Below are 22,750 nucleotides of genomic sequence, written 5' to 3'. Positions count from 1 at the left end.
CATTATCTAGACTTGCAACATAGAAGTACCAGTAACAATAGAGAATTAAAAGATTATGTTTTCTGCATTATTTCATTTGAGAAGATTATAAGGCAAAAGAAGAAAATGAAAGGGCACATACTGCAATGTTCTCCAAAATAGAAACTGGCTGTGACCTCTTAAATGTTTTAAATGAATTTATGCATCAAATCTTCCTCCCCTTTTCCATGAATGTCCCTGTGGGAAGCAAAATTGTGCCATCTAGTGGGATTTAGACCAAGTTGTAGCTGTGCATTCCCAATGGACACTGGACACCCTACAGTCCTGTTTACATCATAGCATGGAGGCTTTTGGATTCCCCTTTGTCCCCAGGTTCAAATCCCTCCTCTGCCACAGATGCAGGAAGGGTCCATTCACCCTGCCAGTCAGAGGGCCAGAGAAGGGGAGGGGAACTTGCTTTTTCAGTTATCTGCTCAATCTTTTTTTTTTTTTTTGGCTTCTGCATTGATGAGAAAGATGGAGAAAAATAATTTTAGTGAGTACAATTTGGTAAACTTGAGGGACCAAAGCCCCAGGGTTCCCCATGAATGAAGGGTGTCCCACTTGCCAAGCAGCCAGCAGCTTTGGGATTCTGTGCTGCCCAGCTATGGAGTGGTGTATGCAGACAGAGCTGTAGCACAATCTCATTTCCTAGCATGCTTTTGTAACCATAGTTAAGCAAGAGGCTTGGTATAGATTTCAGTGCAGCTTTTAATCTTTGTCCCTTATGGACTTGTGTATCTTTATGACAGAAAGTGATTTCACAGCTTGCAATTTTTTTCTTCTGTGCTGATCATAGTGGAGAGCCATATAATATATTACTTCAATACTCAAATAGGTGCATGAGTTGCAAGAGACTCATATACCTCTGTAAAAAAACATGATAGGTGGCCTTGGGACTGCTGTCTATTGCCTGAGTAACAAGTGAATGAGTAACAACAAGTTTTCAGTATTACTTAAAAGTAAAGTTCACTGGTCAGTCTTCAAATAATTAGCAACTCTCTTCTCTACAAACACAGGAAAAAGTGACCTTTTCCATCAAGGCATAAGCTGTTTTTCTCCAACTCAAATCATCCCCTGGAATAATTGGATCAGCTTTGCCCATCGGCAGACCTTTTGTCTTCTATGAATCAACATGGAAAGGAATCTTAAGAATGTTTTGGTCATTTCTTTCGGATTTTTACTTCTCTTTACTGCTTACTCAGGACTCCAGAGCCTACAGGTAAGAGGGGCATCTCCCATTGGCTATCGGGACAGCTGGGCTGGAAGGGCATCAGGCCAACTGATAGTGTGAAACACATCAATATTCCCATGCTGTGTCTGAGGAAGGCATGCACAGTATTTTTATAAGGTGGGTTAGAACATTAACTTGCTGCAGGTTAATATTCTTTACCCAGATTTGCAGCATTTACTAAATATTTAATTCTAGTATTTTTCAAATAGCTTGCATACTTGTGTCATGCTACTACTCTAGATCCACAAAATTTGTTTCAATGGAAACAGAAAACAAAATTAACCTGAGATGACTTTTCTCAAAAAAAGATATTGCCAAAAGGAAAACAATTCAGTTTCTGGAAAGGATTTGTTTTGAATGTTTCTAAATTGCTAAGATTTTATAATTATTATTATTGTACAGCAACATGAAATAATTAAAAATTATGTCCAAACCATTAAATAGTTTAAGTATAAAATAATACAGTAATTTCTAGGCTCATGATATAACATAATAGTATAAAAATTATTTTTTAATAAAGCAATTGTGACTTTACTGGCATAAACATCTTAAAACATAGTAGCAGAGATGGGTTTCTAGAATAACTTGAATACTCAGGTTACCATTAGAGCTCACTTGCTCATCCAAAATAAAAGACTGAAGGTTTCTGTTGCTGTCTATGAATGCTTCTGAGTAGATAAACACAAGGAGAAACTTTTCAGCCTAAAAGGCTCTGCTGGTCTAATGGCTGATAAATGAATAGAAGACATTGACAAGCGACTTTAGGCAAACTATTAACGTATGATCACGATCAACTGTATTGAATTTTCCAACTGGAGTGGGAATCTCTATGCCTTAAGGGTGCAACTTGATACATTACATGACGAACTTGTTTGCAATAATGACGACTTGACCTCATTTCAGGAAGAGTCTATCCTTGTTCTGTACATCTCTCTTCTCTCCTTGAACAGCTTTTCTTTGCTGGCATTGTCAGATTCTGAACTCAGGGCTGTTCTGCAAAAATAGAGCCAAAACTTGATGGAGGTATTATGAGTTGGGGAGATTGATGAGGCAGGGCAAGATAAACCCTTGAAGCTGCAAGTCAGTCCCACCATCTGAAACAGTTGGTTAGAGCTTGGTGCTGATAACAACAAGGTTGTGGGTTCAATGCCATACAGGCATTTACTTCAGAGTGGGACTTGATCCTGTGGGTCCCTTCCAACTCAGAATAATCTGTGAACCTATGCACCTGTAACTGGAATATTAAACATTTTCATCATTCATTTCAATATTTCACTACCCAGACCTCCCCAACAACATCAACAACAAAAACCCACAAAAGAACCCAAAAACAAACAAACAAACAAAAACAAAAAAACAAAACCAAGACAAAACCAAAACAAAACCAAAAAAACCCAGACAGTAAAATTCATATGATTGTGGAACCCTGGCTTTTAAGTTTTGGAAGTTTGAACATGTGATAGTTCAAAAATAAGACCTCTGAGATCAGGAAGCCTCTTTGCCTGTTTACAAAACAACCATTCCAATTCTCAAATGCCTTGGCCCTGCTCTAACAGAGACTGTCCTCACCTCACTGTCCTGGTAGTTGGCTGTCTCCAAGCGAGCTGCATGACTGCCACCATGGTCCTGCATGGCCAGACTGCACAGCCGCTGCAGGCATGGGAAGTGTTCCATGAAGCCACCAACATCTTCGTTCCCCCACAATGCTCTCCAGTGCCACCCCCTCAGCATGCAGTCCCCCTTCCAAAATCATACTGAAGCATATCACCTATTAATCAAAACAATCAGGAAAACATTGCTAAGCAGCATAGAATTGCAGAATTGGTTGACTGGAAAGGACCTTAAAGATCATCTCGTTCCAACCCTACACCATGGGCAAGTACACCTTCCACTAAACCAGGTTGCTCAAAGCTCCATCCAGTCTGGGCTTGAGCATCTCCAAGGATGGCGTATCCACAGATTCTCTGGGCAACCTCCTCCAATGCCTCACCACCCTCACAGTAAAGATTTTCTTTCTAATATCTACCCTAAATCTCTCTTTTAGTTTAAACCTTTTGCCCTTTCTTGGCCTATCACTATCTGCCTTTGTGAAAAGTCACAACCCCAACATTTTAAGGTCCCCTTTGAGTACTGAAAGGCTGCAATGAGGTCTTCCTGGAGTCTTCTCTTCTCCTGGCTGAACAATCCCAACTCTCTCAGCCTGTCTAGGAGAGGTGGTCCATCCCTTGGATCATCTTCATGGCCCTCCTCTCCAACAGGTGCATGCCCTTCCTGTGCCAGGGACCCCAAAACTGGATGCAGTGCCTCAGATGGGGACTCACCAGAGCAGAGTAGAGGGGGACATCACTTCCCTTGCCCTGCTGGTCACACTAATTTTGATGCAGCCCAGGATGCAGCTGGCCTTCTAGGCTGTAGCACACACTCTTGCTCTTGTCCATGTTCTCATGCACAGAATTCTCAAGTCCTCCCCTGCAGGGCTACTCTCAATGTGTTCTTCTCCCAGTCTGCACTCATGTCTGGGATTGCCTTGACCCAGGGGTAGCACCTTGAATTTGGACTTGTTGATCCTCATTGGGTTCACATGGACCCATTTTTCAGGCTTGTCCAGGTCTTCCAAACTGATCTTCTCATTTCAACTTTCAGAGCATCAAGACAAGAGGATAACTATTTTGAGCATAAAACTATAAAACCTGTTTAGATCAGTAAAATGCTATTCCTTCTTTGTGAAAATGTGGGTGAATCAATTACTTCCAAATACTAAGGGCCACTGTGAGCCTAGTAGGATATTTGGACCTTGGCCTCTGAAAATCATAGAAATTTTCACACCTGTAGTTTAAAGCAAAGAATCTCCCACTATTGCTGTGCCAGCCCTTGCAGTGCAGATCTGAGAATATTCCTGCTTGAGACAACAAATGAGGGCCAAGAAAAGAGGTTATCCTTCATTCAACTTGCTTTCAAAGAGAAAATCTAACAAATAACATGAAATAATCTAAAGAATGACTTACCAAAGCTTTGAATCTGGGCAATCCTCACCTAGTTTTGTATAATGTTTTCATAAATGGTCTAACATTTTGAAGAAATTTCCAAGTCCATAGTCAGTCTGTTTTGGGGAAGTGAGACAGCAATACCCAGCCCCAGATGCTATGTCCGTTTATTTCTGCCCAAAGCCATTCTCTGTACACTCTCTAGTAATATGTACCTGTGGTAAAATTTGTCTCAATGGCTGTTTTTGTCTCTGCAGAGCAGTCTCAATGCAGAAGAAGGCCTGGGTGTTGCTTCCCTAAGTGTTCTGTATGCTGCACTCACCTTATCGTCCATGTTCCTGCCTCCCATCATCATCAAGAAGCTGGGCTGCAAGTGGACCATCGCAGTCTCTATGTGCTGCTACGTCGCCTACTCCTTAGGGAACTTCTATGCTAGCTGGTAGGATTTAAATATTTTAACCCTCTCTGTTATGTTCAAACAAAATAAGTAAGGGAAAAGTTCTTTCTTCTGTTTCTCCTCCATTCCTGCTCTAACTCTGTGTTGCAGAGTAGAAAGTTGGATGCCAAAGGTGCTACTTGGAACAAATAGAGATAAATAGATCCAGTTTTAGGTGGACCAGAGAGGTGAACATGTGCAAAGATTCAGAATGAATACACCCATCTACTCACCTGATGTTGCTTCTCCAACTCATGTTTGTAGCAGAGATTCCCCTTGGGGGGGGGGGGGGGGGAATCAGGAGTTTCATTTAAAAGTCAAAAGACTTTTAGGGTTGTTTTTGAAAAGGTTGAAGGAGGACAATCTTCCAGCCAGTAGCTCTGGGAGAAGAGGACCAGAGGAGAAGGCTAACACCTGCCTAGCTCTTTCTAAAGGTGGATGACCAGCTTCTGCTCTCCAGTGACAAGGGTTGCAACTGTGTAGAGGAAAGTTGTCAATATCCATCTTCTGAAGCGCATGTGCAATTTAGTTCTCAGTTTAACATAGTTTAACTTGTGAGAAGTTATGGCACATAAGCACAGACCCAGCCAGCCTTGCCTAGGCCTGGTCCCCGCCCAGACCTGCCTATGCTTGCATGGCCCAAACTTCACAAGGCTGGCCTTCTCTTGATTCCATGTAACAGATTTATGGTATCATAAAAAGGATAAATCTATTTCTTTGATGTCTGTTTTTGCTGTTGGATCTTTGGGCAAATGATTACTATGCTAATGGCAACAGCTATGCTAAATAAAGTGTTCTTTGGCAGGTACACACTTATCCCTACCTCTATGATCCTGGGCTTAGGAGGAGCACCACTCTGGTCTGCCAAATGCACTTACCTCACTATTGCTGGCACTTTGTATGCTGACAAAGCAGGAAAAAGTGCTAAAGACATTATCAACCAATACTTTGGGATCTTCTTTCTGGTGTTTCAGACTTCCGGCGTCTGGGGAAATCTTATCTCATCCTTGATACTCAGCCAATCTTCCAATCAAGGTAAAATGTATTTAAAATTTTGGCGCTTCTTTCTATAAACATCAACTAGGTCTAGATAGATGAGAGGTAAATTTCTGCAGCTGAGCTGTCATAGTCAGTGGAAGCAGACACTTCAGATGAGAGTTAGCCCATCTGAGGATAGGTGTCTGAAACAGAGAAGATAAATTTCTCTCTGAAAGTGTCTATTTTCTATCAAAAATCAGCTATAAAGAGAGTTCAGACAAATAGCTAAAAAATAGAACTCTATTGAATTCTGTTTCAATTCTACTCCTGGATTGCAAAGCATAGATAGGCTGCAGGCAGTGACAGTCCTTCACGTCTGACTTCTATTAGAAGTGGTTTAAAACAAAAGACAAAATACTGAACCAACCTTTTTGCTTGTAGTATTGGGTTGGTTTGCTGTTATGCATTCAAAATTGGTCAGACTGGTTGCTGGTCTTGCTGAAAATAAGTGCTCTACAGAGCTGTCAAGAAGAAATAGCAGTAGCTGTTGGCAGGAGGCCTCCTCTGCTGTATTTCAGGCTCAGACAGCAGATGCCAATGTAGCTTGAAGAAATCACTCAGCAGCAGTGCCCTCATTTCCCATGCATGCAATTGGTGTCAATTTTAAAAGGGTAGTTATGAAGATAAATTAATATTTGGATGCCACCTTACAGATTCAAAATGCTGCGGTGTCTTATCATTGCAGTCTCCTTCATATTCCACATCATGTCAAAATCAAAACAGGATTGTTCTCCAGACATGGAGAGAATTTTCCATATACACTGCTACTATGAGCAGCAAGAAGTTACCTTTTTCCTGTCTCGGTTAAGCACTATGTCCTCTGAAGAGTTCAGAAATAGCTACTAGGTTAAAGCTAAATGTCAGGAAGATGGCATCAGATTTTAATCTTTGAATCCTTGGATTTATGGCAAAGTAGTTGCCACAAGGTGTGATACTTACCTAGAATCATCCTTCCTTTAAACATGAGGCACTGTAGGTGAAGCACCATTAAAGCAGAATGCTGGCAGACCTTTTCAAGTGCAGTGGAGCCCTGCTGACCTGATCCCAGAGCCACATGATATCTCAGGGGGGAATATTTCTTTTCTGATTTCACTTGCAGGGTAGAGGCAGTGGTGCAGCTGTGGGGTCTGTACAGACTGCAACCATTTGACTGTCCGCTGCCTCGCAGCACACATAGTTTTAACAAGAGAAATAAAATACTGGTGTTTTTTTGGTCTTGTTTTACTTTTGAGGATGTTCCTCCAAATTTAAAAGATACTTATTTTTTTATCTATTACATGGAATCTCAGAAAAATCTGTGTTCCTGTGAACAACTCTCAAAGCCAAAGGCTTTGCACATCTTCATGACAGTGATGAGTAGTTATAACATAAATTTCTCTACTGTGCCTTCTCAGTGGGACACAGCTTTAATCTAGAGGGAACTTCTTTGCTGGGGTGAGGGGGTAAGAATCTCCATGCAATTCTTTTTCTCTCCTCTGAGGCTTGTGCAAAGGCATCCATTCATATTTTTATGTACTTCAAATGTATAATTTTGCTGAGCAGTAGGAAAGATACAGCCTGTATTTGGAGAATCAAAATGGATAAAATTCAGACATGTACCTGTTCTAGACGTATTGCCTGCACCACTGCATCCAGACACAGCGAGGCAAAGTTATACCATATGGTAATACCAGAACCAAAGACAGTAATTGGTGTAAATTACAAGAGTCATCCTTCCTCATTCAACAATATTAGAGCTTCAATTCAAGAGAAACAGTGCAAACCCTGCCTTGCAGCTTGCATATGACTAATTGCATGTGCAGCTTCATCTTCAGATGATGCAGGAACCGATAAAAAACTTGTTTTACACATTTCCACCCTTCATTCATGTGACTCACCTTTTGTATATGGCAATTTTGCTGAAGGTCTGTTTGTCTATTTTTTGCTGAAGGTCTGTAGTAGTAGTGACTATAATAAGGTAATGATTTTTTTTACATTACTACATTTTATTTTATGTTAAACCTAAAGTTGTTTATGAAGCTGGTTAGACAGCTGATTCACATCACAGCAGCTTTGATGGGAAGCAATGAGGAAAAACACACTAAAAGTAGTTACACAATAGGCTTAATTGAAAAATTATGGATCAGCTCTTCCTCAAGGAATCAGCCAAGGTACAGCTGTATTGCCCTTTATTGTGCTTGGACCAGAGACAAATTCTGCAGTGAAAGCACTAAAATTACTGTGTGGCTTTGGATCATCCTCCTCCAGGAGACAGTTTATTCAGGCTTACACTTTGGGTTAGCTTTTATTATTTATCAAGAGAGTACTGGAGGAAGTGGGCACAGTGTGCTGGTGACAGTGTGTGAGTACATGTGTGTTTGTGGCTGTGACATATGCCCTGCATAAAAGTGATAGGACTGCACAAAGCAAAGGTCTTATTGCAAACCCTGCTGAACTGTTAGTTTCAACTGTGTTCTTAGAAAGTCATAAAGGCAGTAGTAAAACAATAAAGTCAGGAATAGCAGGGTACTTGGAGGACTGAAATACTGTGTAATAATAATTTGAATTTATATTAATAAAATGTTTTGAGGTGATTTCTGTTCCTGTAACATATACAGAAATTATCTGGAGATGAAAATGCAGGGCAGCTGTAAGAACTGAAGTCCATCAGTCCTTTGCTGGTGTAAACTTAAAGGCCTATCTCTTGAAGTATTATGATTAAGAGGTCAAAATATATACTCAAAATTTGAATACTGCAAATTGAGCTTGGATTCAGATTTCAGCTCTAACTTTAGTCCTTGTCCTCATGTAACCATTAATTCAGTGTTTGGTGTCTCCTTTGTTTCTCTTAAACCAAAATTTGTGTGTGTTAAATGGGGATTCTGAAGTTAAATATCTCTAATCAGGAAAGACTTGAAACCAGGAGCAATCGCTAAGCACTGGATTCCTTACATTCTCATATCCTTGCACATAGTGTGGACTTACCTGATCTCTTCACTGACCTGTCTTTCATTTGGTTCTCAATTAGGGGAGATCTCAGAAGAAGACCTGGAATGCTGTGGAGCATATGACTGCCTGACTGATACCACTAACAGCACTGGCTCAGAAAGACCCTCTGACTCCTTAATCTACACACTGTTAGGGGTCTATACTGGTGAGTGATCCACACAACCTTTAATCACTATCACTGATGGAGAGCCTCGTACTGGTGGAATCTAGCATGGCTTTGCAGATGAAGATTCTGACTTTCTCCTTCAATCTAATTTGCTAAAGGAAAATGAGATATGTGAGAGCTATAAACAACTCCTTCCTAAATATGCAAGGATTAACTGAGTGAGGAAAGTTCTGAAAAGTATCCCACTCAAAAGAAGTTATTTTCTGGATAAAGGAAAGTATCTGGTGCACCTTAGCTCTGTCAGAATATTTTCACTGTCTCTGAACATAGAGGTAGTCTCTGTGCTGAGACAAAAACATAGAATTTGCCATACACTCCAACAGAGTGGATGTGATCAAGGCAGGGCCAGGTCTCAGTGCACAGGGACATTGCAGAAAACTCTTCCTCTGTCCCCATCCTCCATTCCTAATTGGTGGGAAAGTGTAAAAGATATGCCCCCACTCTCCTCCCAGAATGTACTGGAGCTAATGGCTTTCTGCTCAAGGCATGTTTGTCTGTAAAGTTTAAATTTAAATTTGATGACTAACATATACAGCACTTCCTTAGGCTTTGTGCATACAAAGTGAATGCAACCCTGCTTCCTCCTGACCCTGCGTCACCGGGGTTTCGTTTTTCTTTGAAGCTCTTAATAAAAGAGATGTCTTTTCTGACCTCAAGGGAGAGTAACCGGCTAAATATTTCGTTCACAGACATTTTTAAAATGTGTCCTCTATTTGGTGGCTGAATGCTTGTTTTGCCCAGCTTGGGGGGAGAAAATAATGGATAACTCTTCTGCTGTTTTGCTTTCTCAAGGACTGTGAATGTTTCCATTTATGGTCATATCAACTCCTATAAAGCCATGCCATTATCTCCTACAATTGCTCTTTATTCCTTTAAAGTATTTGTTATATATAATTTTTTCTAAAAATATGGATGTCCTCCTCTCATCCATTCAAGTCCAGCAATCAGATCATAAGTACTAATAAACACTCTGGCAGAACCAGTAATGACTTGAATCACAAAGGATTTACAGCTCAGCCACAGTGGGGAACCAGGACACTGGAGAAATTTTAGGACACATGGATGAAAAATAATAAGCAATAAAAAAATGAGGCAATTTATTGTAAATCTGCTGATGTATTTGGATATTAAAAGTTCACAGTAGAGACAATATCCATAAACATATTATAGGAGCGCATTAAATAAGCAAAGTGGATGGAAAGAGGTGGCCAGTTCTCATCTTACTCTGAACTGTAGTTCTTTCCATGGATGGAATTCTAGTCAGCATAAGTGAGGAAACATTATCATGCCCTGCATCCTTAATGAAGCAATCAGTTGTGAATCTATGGTTGTCTCGTACATTATGAGGCATGGTTGACTTCTTGATAACATGAAAAAAATTGTTTTGATTCACTACACAAGCAATAAATCTAGACTGATACATACATGATCATTTTCTGATTAACTACTCCATATATTCTTTTATATCCTGCTTCTGCTTGGAAATTATAGGTTTGAAGCTGTAACTTCCATCTTTTCAAGTTAACTAGAGCTGCTCACTATCATCTTCAAAACAGCATATATTCCATACTCAAAGCATGGTTCTGAGCCAAAAAAAAAAAAAAGAAAGAGGCACAACATATACTGGGTTTCAAGACAGCATTTATTTTTCTTTCCATGTATTTGAAAGAAGAGCCCCGCTAGCCATGAAAACCTTGGCACTGGAAGTGAGTACTCCTCTCTCTGGTTGATTTAAAGCCTTGTGATAGCTCCCGAGGGAGGGAGCTGTTTCTGGCCAGCTCCCATGGCCGTGGCCCTGGGCTGCCCTGGCAGGGTGAGCCGTCACCCTCTGCGGCCGGCGGCCGTCACACAGCCCAGCACAGCTGAGCTCAGGGGATTTGCCAGCGCACAGCTGTATGCAGAAGATGTGACTGTAGATCAGGCCTTCTTGTTTATACAGAAATGGCCTTTACACTGAAGCGGAATCTGAGGCAGCTGCCAAAATATCCCACAGAGAGCTAAGCACCGAGTCAGAGCAGTAACAGCAGCAAGCAACTTCCCATCATTCTTTCAGCATTCCTCAGTTTTTCATGAACTTTTTGTTTTGCTTTTTGTTGCAGCTAGTGGTGTGCTAGCCGTGTTGCTGGTTATTATATTTCTGGACCAGATCAAATCTGACCAAGCAGAGACTGAGAAAGAAAAAACACCCTTTTGGTCTACGTTCCTAGCAACTTTGCGGCATCTTAAAGATAAAAGACAGTGTCTTCTAATCCCTCTGACAATGTACAGTGGGTTTGAACAGGCATTTCTTAGTGGTGACTTCTCAAAGGTATGCATGTAAATGAAAATATATTTCTGTCTGATTTTTTTGTGCTGTTGCGTCTTATTATTACATCTGATCAATATTTATTTGTCAAATGAAGATTTTTTAATGATGATTTGTGGATTGCAAAATTACTGCTCACTTCTACATGAATGACCTCTGAGTGACATCTTCAAACAGCAGTAAATATGTCCCTTGGAATAGCCTCAAAAATAATGCAGTAGAGAGCTTAACTCACCAGTGGAGGCTGCAGCAGAGAGCTACAGGTTCAAACTCTTCACCTTGTTGTAAATAACAAACTGGGAGAAAAGCCAGAAGCCAGCAAAGCTTTCATATCTTCCTTCCTCTTCTGGTTTCCCTAGAGTTTGTATAAATGCAAGTCATCACACATTCCACATACTTTATTTTGACAACCTTTACGGTAAGAGGGCAAGGCCTCAGCATGGCTGGCTAAAAGCCCTCACCAGTCACTCCTGCAGCAGGTCCAGAGCCTGACAGACTGAAGGGATTCAAACCACCTCTGCTCCTCCAGTTTCTCAGCAAACCCCGACATGCAGCAGGTGTGTTCTCCTGGCATTTGTTGAGGAAGCCTCGAAAGAAAAGGGGCAACCTTCCTGAGCTGCTTCTTTCATGCTTTAGGCTTTCAAACCTTGCATATAAATCAGATGGAACGGTGCACTTGTTGCTGTGCTGGAACGGATTGAAAGGGGCTCTCCATGGCAACCTCCACTGGTTATATGCTCTTATAGAAGAGGTCCTCTTATTTTTTGGGAGCTGCTCTGTCATGACCATAGTGTCAATCATCAATTTTCATCTCTTGGGCTACCATGGGAAGGGCAGAAAATTCTTAATGCTACTTCCAGGAGTTTTATTTGTACAGCAAGCAGTGCTCGGATTTGTTCTGCTTGTTACTGCCCTGTTTGCATGGCATCAGTCTGATTGGGAACTGGGGAAGCAAAGTTGCCCCTGAAGGCCAGCTATGTCAATGCAGCAGAGACTTGTATGCAAAATCTCTAGCAGTGGTCTTTTAATCTCATCCATGCTGGCTATTAACCAAACACTCAGGCTAAGATTCCTGAACTTTAGCTGTTTATTTTTATCAAAGAAAATGTGACACCACTATCCCTTGTCTTCCAGAGTTTTGTGACCTGTGCCCTGGGGATACAGTATGTTGGCTATATGATGATCTGCTTTGCAGGTATAAATTCCCTCTGCTCTCTGCTCTTTGGAAGGATCTCCCAGTTCACGGGTAGAAAACTTCTATTTGCATTAGGTATGTAGAGATTTCTTGAATGACTGATCACCACATGTAATCAAATCCACTACTCCCTCCTTTGCATGTACAAAGGGATAGCTTGCTGTCAGCTATCAATTAAAACCAAAGTCAGTCTAGAGGCAGACTTCACAAACTTCACTCATGAGAAGAGAGGCAGCTCAGCTCACATCTAAGCACTGTATTGCTGTCTTTGCCTTACATCGCTTTGTGGTGATGTAAGTTCAGCCTGCTTTGGAGGGCTCTATCTGTGCAGGAAGTGCTCTATAGCTTTGGTGCTTTATAGCTCTGATGCAGCCAATGAGAAATGATCTTACTATGCAGATGTTGAGACTTGCACTATCATAAGTAGGATTTCTCCACTGGGCTGAAACCTCCTCACCCTTATGAAGTGAAAGCAAGTCACTGTTGACCTGAGTCTCAGGAAATTACAAACTTGGAAATTTCAGTGAAATTTCAGGAAGCTTTTTAAAAGTTGGCCTGTTGTCCTTTTTACTACTTGTTCTATAGGGAGAAAAGTAGAAGTCATGTATCAGGCTAGTATAACTTAATAACTTAAGGGCTTGTGTATGGGACAGTAATTTTCATGTTGCCTTGAGAAAAGATTTGCATATTTGAGAACATCTCCCCCTCCAGAGAACATTGTTCTAATGAATAATGGAGGCATTAAAAAATACCAACAAATATTTCTTTTGTGGCTCTATGCATTATGCATACGGAAGTGGACTAACACCCTATTTCCACTATGTAATAATTTGTATTATTAGAAACATCACTGATAGATCAATATGCATCAAGACATTCTAGCCATTTTGTCCACAGGAAATTTTAAATCTGGACGAGGAAGAAGAAATTTAGAGCACTTTCTGTTATGGTCACTAGCTCATAGATTCTTCTGTCTGTTCTAGGTGCGTGTCTCAATCTATAAAACTCAGATACAAAAAAACTCCAAAAAACCAAAAACCAAAAACATCTAATAGTAGCAATAAACAATTAAATCTCCTCCAAGACTGTAGTGTTAGAAATTGAATACCTCTGAACCTCTCAATTCTGTTTAGTGGTCATTTTACTCAGCCTGTGAATGTGCACCTGTGGGGGGGGGGAAAAAAATCTGTGACTCATTTACAAACCACTTTTCAAAAGAAAGACCCAAAGCCACCCTCTAGAAATCCTTAATTGTCCCCTCTGGCCCTAAATGAAAACCTCATTTAAGACAAGGAGAGCAGAAGTGTGTTTGCTCCCCCTTCCCACATGCCTCACATGACTGCAAGACTTTCAGAATCTGCTTCTCCTACTCAGTGGTTCCTGTCCTTTGGGCTGCAACCATATCAGCACTGAGGATCTCTCAGCTCAGGACCCTGCTCAGAATTATGAATTAGACACTGTCAAAGGCCTGCATTGTCTTGTGTTTCATGTGATATCGGCTCAGTCAGCACAAAGCTCAATGAACCAGAAAGATTTTAAGATTGCCTTGTGCTTTCATTGGGGGTAGAATAAAAAAATGTTATCTACCACAATCTGTCCTGATTATAATTACATCTATGTTTCTCTTCTTTATTTCCTTCTAAATCAACAGCTGCAGTTCTGAACACAAGCTGTTTAATAACAGTACTGCTCTGGAAACCTGATCCCAAGCAGCTTGCTGTGTTTTTTGTAATCCCTGGTCTTTGGGGTGTATCTGATGCTGTTTGGCAAACACAAACTAATGGTAAGTCCTGATGAAAATGAAATGTATTTTCTCAAGGTATAAGAGTCTGCATGTTTGAATCTATGAAACAATGCTGCATAACAATGATAATGGCTTTCAAAGAGCAGCTAAAAAATGTTAACTCATTGGAAACCAGAAGAAATAGAACAAGTTGGAAGTAAGCATGCAAAATACTCATTAAACCAAGTTTTCCAAGATGAAGAGAGAGGAATACTGCAGAAGATGGTAATGGGTATTCAGAATAAATATTCTGGAGGAGTATAAGTATTTCAAAGTAATTTAGAAAATAAGAAGAAGTATACATTTAGTCTGTCTTTTGCAATGAAGGAGAGCACTCTGGATAAAATTAACTCAAAGCTCAGCAACAAAAGAAGAAGAAAATTGTCTGTTAGGAGATATTGGAAAAAAAATGTAGGAGAAAACCACAGAAAGCAATATTATGCAGCCAAGTAACTTCATACAGCTCTGATTTACTCCATTTCAAAACTCATAATCCAGTGTGATTATGCATAAGCAGGCAATAAAAAGCAGCAAGGTCATGGGGCACTTTTCCTTGAAGGAAGAATAAAAAGCTAGGAATCTTTAGCCTGGACAAGAGGCAAGTATGGAAAGCAGTCAGTAAGGTAATTAATTGTATGGAGAAGGTGACTTGAAATTAATGATATCTCCTAAAAGCAGGATTAGGGACACCAGATAAAGCTATCAGGCAGACGCCTGTATAGAAATCAAAATGAATAGTATTTCTCACACAATGCAAAAACAAAGTATGGAATTCATTGCCAAATATTTAAGCTGGAATTATAATTCATCATTACAAAATCACTTCAGGGCAAAGTGCTCCACTGGGCACACATCAGGTTATGTGTCTTGGCCTTCCTTCCTCTGATCCCTTTGGTTGGTTCAGGGCCTTAGAAGATTTCACCCACTAGATAAAGCGTCATGTTCCTCCTGAGGAGCCAGATGGAAAGCACGGCAGTCCATTGCCTGGCACTGATAGTGACCTCCTTTCAAGCACATGTCCCTGCCTCTAGCACAGGGCCAGCATCATTCTCTGCCCCTCCAGCAGCTCCAGCTCATGTCCCCTAGAGGAGAGCTAGTACACACATCAAGGGACACCCTCTCATCATCTCACATCCTTACCAGACGCTTGTGCCTTAGGCAAAATTTTCAAATCACTGCTCTTAATTATACTTAGGGCCATGGAAGGAGAACATCAGTGAGGATTTGCTGTTCATTCATTTCCTGTTTCTTCAGCCACGGTCATTCTGACTGCTCTGCAAGTTTATTCCTAACACTTTTGAGAACTTATCTTAGTCTTCCACTGGGATAAAGGACCTGTCCTTTGTCCTGCTTCTGTCTTATCCAGAAAGCCTTGTCCTTGGATACTGTGCTTCTTTCAGAATCACAGTGGAGTTAGGGATGGAAAGGATGTCTGGGCTTCAACTCCCTTGCTCTAGCAGGGCCATCTGGGCACAGCCACTTTCTCAGGACCATGCCCAGGGACCCTTTGATATTTTCCAGAGAAGGACACTCCACATCCTCTCTGGGCAACCTGGGACAGTACTCAGTCACCCTCATAGTAAAAAAAAGAATCCTGATGTTCAGAGGAAACTACATGTATTTCAATTTATGCCCATCTCCTCTTACCCACTTTTCTTGGACACCACTGAAAGGAGCTGGGCTTTGTACCCCCTCTTCTAGCATTTACATACATTTGAGATGTTCGTGAGGAGCATGTTTCTTCAGTAAGGCTCCTGCACAACTGACAAAAATGCACCTGAGGCCCACATTAGGGAAAAAAGCGGTAAGTACAGAGGACTTGAGTCCTCTGAGAAGTCTGAGAAGGTGGCTGAGAAGTGACTGTAGAATCCAAACCCCGAGATGAGGCAAAGACAGTGGACAATGCTTCATGCTTTCTTGATGGTGAGTGAGCTCTGCAACTATGTGACTGGATTAGTCTCTATTTACAGCAGTGTTTCAGGTCATCTCCATTCCCAGATTCCTGCAAGATACTTGTGAAAATTTCACATTTATGTGAAAATTTTCACATTTGGAAAACACCCAAATGTTCTTTTTCCTTGCATAGTGGGTTTTTTTTGTTTTTGGTCTGTACCTTACTCAGCTGTTTCACAGTCCCCATTTATAAAATTACACAAAGTTCTCTTTGTCACATTGTCACAGTGAAACATCAAGTGATGGCATGAAAGAGATGAATTGAGAGGTGCAGTGACATTGCCCCACAATGCTGCATCCCAGAATAGGATCTTCAGTTTGACATATCCATATAGGACTAAATGTCTTCTCCCCTTCAAAGGTTTTATACAGATATACATCTCATGAGAAATTCCCAGCATCAAAGACTATGAGGTGAGATAAGACCTCCAAAATAACATTGGTTTACAAGGTCTGTGGTCCTTCCTTTGCTGAGCTCCCATGAATGCTGCAGATGAACCAGTGAATACACAAATGGCACAGTGCCACATAGTTAAGGCATTCTTTGGTTTCCTTTGTGCTCCTGAGGATAGTTAATACTCGAGTACCCCCTAGAGGATATGTAGGCTCACAGTGGATGAGTCACTTCATCTTAGAAAGTTTTCCTGACATGTTTGTGTTTGTCTGTGGAGGCTCTCACTTATTTCTAATGAAAGCTACCTCATTTCAGAGCATGTAGTGCTCTTTCTTATCTAACTTGAGCACAGATATTGCTGATATTGCCCACTGACAAAAACTGTATCTGGGGCACAACAATTGTGCCACATGGAACTATCAGGTGGACTACAGTTAAACCAAGTTCTTTCCAGGCTGATTTGTGTCTTTAGAAAGAATATTAGTCTAAAGAGTTAATAAACCCGGACTCAAATAATTTCTCGCAGTCCTGTTACATATCCATGCCTACTAGTACCAGGGGAATGAGTGGGAAAAAAGGCAGTGGAAAAAAACCAGGACAATTTCCATGGAAGTGGACTGTGGAATTTCAGAACTAGCAGCCTCTTCACTCACTCAGCCCAGCAGGTCCTGCTGAAGCTCATCCAGGCAATTTGCTTCAAAATAGCAAACATGTACCAGCTGAAAACCAGATAACCTTTCAACACGGAACTGCCATGGCGTTATAAACCTTCCTAATACCTTTCTAGAAGATAACACTGTGCATATCAGGAAATTAGAATGAACAATTTGTACTTTTTCATTTGTTAGGCAAAACTGTGAAGGATTATCATATCTACACTCCACTGAGCCAGTTTAATGAACTAAGTACATCTTGTGATGCACTTGTCCAGATTTTCCATCATGCCTAAATTGAAACAATTCAGCAAATGTCCTCTTGCAGTCATCAGGACACATAAGCTTTTCATACAGATTAAGTCTCTCCCTATTTAACAAAACTGAAGGGGTAGCTAAATCTACTCAGATTTTTCAGAGAACTTTGCATTCCTCTTTGCCTTTTGGCTGAATGGACATATTTCAAACAGATGTGTTCTTAGACAAGTGGGTGAAAAGAGTCAAAGTTCCTTATATTCTTCTCCTTCCCTCTGCACACACAATATCTGAGTGAGAGTAAATGTCCTGCTCTTTGTCACCGCTGGTGCTAGCTCAGCAGCCAGAGGAAAGCAAACTCTCTGCCCTTCCCTGTGTGCTTCACTAGTCAGACTTGGAGGCTGCAATCCCTCCCTCAATCCCGCAAAACCCTTTATTTCTGTGGCTAATAATTTGAAAAAGGAAGTCATGCCATCTTACTTCAGTCGGTCACTTTATTTCTTCCTTATTTGCATTTCTGTTCCCCTTTTCTTCCATGTTCTCTATTTTGTTGTGTTTATTTTGCTAGGCCACTTCATTCACAGAAGCACAACAAATTTTTTAAGACAAGGCTTGTATTTTCCTTTCTCTGACATTTATGAGGGAGTGTCTGTCTTCCCCATTGTGCTCTATTCATTCCCTTTGCAGAAAATACGTGGTTGCAGATTTAATCTTCACAAGACATGTTTTTCCTTCCTTTCTTCCTTCCTTCCAGCACTTTATGGCATTTTATTTGAGAAAAACAAGGAGGCTGCCTTTGCAAATTACCGTCTCTGGGAATCAGTTGGATTTGTCATCGCCTTTGCTTACAGCACCAAACTGCAAGTCTACATCAAAGCCTCCATTGTACTGTCTGTGCTTGTGCTGTCCATGCTGACCTACGGAGCAGTGGAGTACCTCGAGGCTAAGAGCTCCCCTGGGACACCTGCTGCTACAAAGAAGGAAAATGGGGGACCCCACTCCCAGGAAACACACATGTAATCCAACAGGGATTGGATTGAGTGATGGAGGCAAAGCAAACTGGCCAGCTCCTTACAGGCATGTGTCCAAGGGTGCTCCAGTGTGTACTGTGTCCAGAAAGACAGTAAAGGAACAGATTTCAAGGGCATTATAATGCAAATATCTCAGGAGTAAAAACCTCCTTTGACATCTCACCTTTATAAGGGAAGATTATCTGACTTTACCCTTTCATGCAGATGACCAACTTATTAATAAAGTTTTAAGAAATGTAAGCAAGATTCCTAAAGTCCTCACCTTTTTGTTTCTGTAGATAAGGCATGGTAAATCTTTACAGTCAAACCACATGCAGAATGAAAGAGGCAACTGCAGTTGCTCAGTTGATTGCAATTAATACACATAATTTAATGGAACCATTAATTATTAAGATTAACGTTGTTTTTATGCTGCATTCTTCAACACCTGCTGTAAATTACATCAGCCTATAGACTGTCTATATCTGCAGTTCATACCTGCACACCACAGAATCAACCAACCACCGAGTCCACCAACCTGTCTTAGGTCAGCAGACAGCTGTGAGTCTGCATGTCATCCCTCTATCTCAGCACTCTGTGTCTTTTGATTTTCCTGTCTCAAAATTTTCTGTCACCACTTACAGCAGCTCCATCCTAAAAGAGATGCATTCTACAAGACAAAATACTTCAGCGGTTATGACCTTGCCCCACTTTCCCATCCAGGGCCAGAGCTGTTTTCAAGATAAGGAGCCAGGCCATGGGGAACATAAGAGTGCAAGTGACAGTGCAAGTCACAGAGAAATAGGGAGAAAAGGAGGATGGCTTACACTGTAATCTACAGAGATCTACACGTATCCTTCAGTGGCTCATCTCATTTCAACTTCTCTTTAGTTTTACCCATATTGTTTCTAGATATGGATTTTTGTGGTTTTACTGCAAAGAGAAGAGTGTTACAGTACAGTTACTGTGCAGTGTCCCTGCATCTTAATGAGAGAGCAATGTACAGACCTCACGTTTATTACCAGTAATGACATATTCAAATCCTCTGTGTGAGGCAGGCAGCACCAAAGGAATTGCAGACAAATGCTTTCCATGTCCAAGACTAGTGCTGCCTCTGGAAATAAACCACATGTAGCTAGCTAAGTTGTTGCCTGCCATGGAGATAACATTTGAAACTACTTCCTCTCAGTTACTAACCACAGCAGGAGGATGAGGCACCACATAGTGTGACAACAGTAACACAATTTGTGTAACAAAAATCTCCAAATTGTTATGTCTTTTAAACAGCAACAGACTTCATGCAACTTTACTGTCTTTCTTATATTTCTTGGTCCCAACCATCTGAACTCCCCTTCAGACTTCACTTGTGTTGATTCATGGCTTTTCACATGATGAGCTTTTTTCCAGGTCTCATGCAATAAAGTAAAATTCGTGATCTCCTGCAGAAGAGAAGGTGACAGGTGGTCTCCCTCACGTGTGCAGCTTTCTCTTGCACCTTTGCTCTGTCTGCCCAAAGGCATGCTGTTGATCTCTCTGTTGGAAATACAAATGTTAAAACTATTGTGGCTGAAGAATCCTGACAGCCTCCTATCTGCCCAGCATGCACAGATGGATATTCCAGGCTGCTGCTGATTTTCACCCCACACTGCTTCCCTCTCATAAAGAAACACAGCATTGGCTTTTATTGCATCTCTGAATTCTCCTCTGATTCTCTTTTACAAAGTGATGTTCAATGGCAAGCAAAGCAAAGAGGAATTCTGAGGTCAACATCATGATGGAAAACTCATCTGTGTGAATGTAATAAATTTTTATTTGTAACAACCCAACACAGAAATCAGGATCCTGCTACATGAGATCATCTACAACCTCAGAACAAAAAGGTGACCCCCACCTAGACACTATACAGTGCTTTTTTTTTTAATGTAGTTTCTCTTTTTACTTCTGTACTGAGTCTGGCTGGGATGGAGTTAATTTTCTTTTTGGCAGCCCATATGGTGCTATGCTTCAGATTTTTATAACTAAAACAGTGCTGATAACACACCAGTGTTTTGGCTATTGCTGAGTAGTGTTTACTGAACATCCAGGTTTTCTCTTTTTCTCCACTCTTCCCCCTCATTGAGTAGGTTGCAGGTGCCCAAGAAGTTGGGAGGTGGAAAAACCAGGACGGCTGAGACAGAGTGATGAAAGGGGTATCCCATGCCACATAAGCCATGCTCAGCAATTAAAGTTTGGGGCAGAGAAACAGGAAAAAGGTGTCCTGACCTTGTTGAGGACCTCAGTATCATTGATATTGAATCAGCGCCAGGAGACAGGACATTGTGGCCTCTGGTTTAAGGAGCAGGTTTTCATTCTTGAATTTTCACATGATTTATGTAGTAATTTCCTGAATGACAGCTCTTCCATTGCACAGGGACCATGAGGAAAAACTCGGTTACCTTGGGAATGAAAGCTGCAGCTACAGGCAGCAATGCAATGGACATGCTTTTGCCTGGAACAGGATGAATATAAAGGTGCTCATCAGTTTTGGACATGACTTACATGAAAATTGCCACTTATGTTGTTATGCATGGCCAATACACAGTTATAAAACTGATATGGTTTCTTTTATTATAAAGGCTGTATGGATTTTGTTGCATAGTATAGATAAAAAATATTTAGGCAGAAATTCAGCTAGCAACATATATTCACTAAAATGCAAGAAAATAAATGATAGTTGAGGTTGCTGTGGCATAAGACATCTGCTCTTACCTCACCCCCAACAACAGTGTTCATTTTGCAGTGAAACAATAACTTCTATCAGTCTGACTCTGGGTGTGTGAGGTTAACAGGAGCAGGTGTAGCTGCCTCAAAGGATGCTAGCTTTGGGGTTTGACAAGGTAGCCAGATGAACCCCTCCCCAGTCATGTGCCTGAAACCCTCCAGAGCTCAGAGTCAGGCAATGGATAATAATCCTGTTGATGCTTATCTACTGAATGCTCTATGTTCCATGGTGTCACAGAGAATGGCATCCTGCTCTCCTCGTGGTGAAGGCCAGGTTGGATGTGGCATTGAGCAACTTGAGCTAGCGGGAGGTGTCCCTGCCTATGGCAGGAACTGAATGGTCTTTAAAGTTCCTTCCAACCTGATCACAGAACCAGAATCATTCTGGTTCTGTGATTCCAAGCTCTCTGCCTCTGAGTGCTGGTTGGCAGCAGCAGTACGTGGGTGTTAAACTCGGGCACATGACAAGAAGCTTGTGGTAGTTTCTGCATTGTGGAAGAATGTCTGCAAACCCACAGGTGGGTTTACAAGTAATTAAGGAATGGGCTGAACACAGAACCCATTGGGAATGAAGGCTGGTGAAAAGATGAGGGTTCATCTGGGCACACATTTAAACATAGTGAAGTGAGTGAAATTCATTCATTTAGACCAATGCCTAATCCTACAGTCAGTGCTTCATAATTGCACTTCAAGAGCTTCTGCCTATATGTCATACAACTTTAACAAAAGTGGATAGGTGTTCTTTCTTAGTTAAAGTGGTTTGTTCTCTTTTCTTGGCATTTAATTATCTGGGAAATTGAAGCAGACATTTGTTATATCTAGGTTTGGTGAGCCAATTTCCTGTAAACTGGCATTCCCTGAATGTTGAAGTTTAATTTCATTCCCTGAATGCCAGAGGTATGAAAGAAGTTCATTAATATAAGCTGATATGAACAAACCAGCAAAGAAAGCTTCATTGTTCAGACATTATCAACAGCTTAATTTATGATTACCTAGTGGAGACTGTGATGACACAGTTTGCCACACACTGGCTGCACGTTCCATAGCAGAACCACTGCTAATAGCATTGTCAAGCAGTGCAGAAAAGACAAAGCTAACTGCAGTCTGTAAGGTGACTCATCCAAATTCTTACCTGCTTATGTAGTTGGCTGCGTCCAACTACATAATTTTTTCTTAATTTAATAATGTTTGCCCCAAGATTTGAAGCAGCCACTGTAAATCTTGTTTAGTTTGGTATGCTTGAGTTTTTTGGTGTGTTTGTCTCTTTTGTTTTCTGGTTGCTTGTTGTTTGTTACTCTGTTTTTTCTTAGCATATGACATAGTGCTGTTTAATAAGCAGACAAAGCAAAGAATTCCCAGGAAAGACAGTGGGAGCAAAAATAACCATACTTTTCAGGGATCATCACGTTAGGATTGTATGCAAGCTCAGCAGCAAGCCCCCAAATTTCTGGGGCTGAAAAGAATGACTGACTGCAACAGACAGAGCAAGGCTACTTTCTCCTTCATGGTGTTTCATGTAAGTCCTATTAAATCATGACCATACTTCAGTAACTGCTTACCACGTTTACCTCCTGTTGC

The 22,750-nt window shown here is 41.1% G+C and overlaps 1 protein-coding gene across 2 annotated transcripts; it reads left to right on the top strand.

Annotated features, from left to right (window-relative positions):
* Positions 1-1,153: 1,153 nt before the first annotated feature.
* UNC93A (unc-93 homolog A) lies at positions 1,154-18,461 on the top strand. Of its 2 annotated transcripts, XM_058802535.1 has the most exons (8): positions 1,154-1,240; positions 4,494-4,675; positions 5,478-5,707; positions 8,718-8,847; positions 10,968-11,172; positions 12,304-12,439; positions 14,016-14,147; positions 18,157-18,461. In XM_058802535.1, exons 1-8 carry the CDS (start codon positions 1,154-1,156, stop codon positions 18,420-18,422), a joined length of 1,368 nt encoding a protein of 455 aa, XP_058658518.1. In that variant the 3' UTR covers positions 18,423-18,461. The 2 variants fall into 2 exon arrangements, with proteins under 2 accessions (XP_058658518.1, XP_058658519.1); XM_058802536.1 differs by lacking the exon at positions 8,718-8,847 and having other exon boundaries at positions 10,964-11,172.
* Positions 18,462-22,750: the final 4,289 nt, after the last annotated feature.

The sequence above is a fragment of the Ammospiza caudacuta genome, chromosome 3, assembly GCF_027887145.1.
Source record: "Ammospiza caudacuta isolate bAmmCau1 chromosome 3, bAmmCau1.pri, whole genome shotgun sequence".
Lineage (NCBI taxonomy): Eukaryota > Metazoa > Chordata > Aves > Passeriformes > Passerellidae > Ammospiza > Ammospiza caudacuta.
This window is presented reverse-complemented; position numbering and strand designations above follow the sequence as displayed.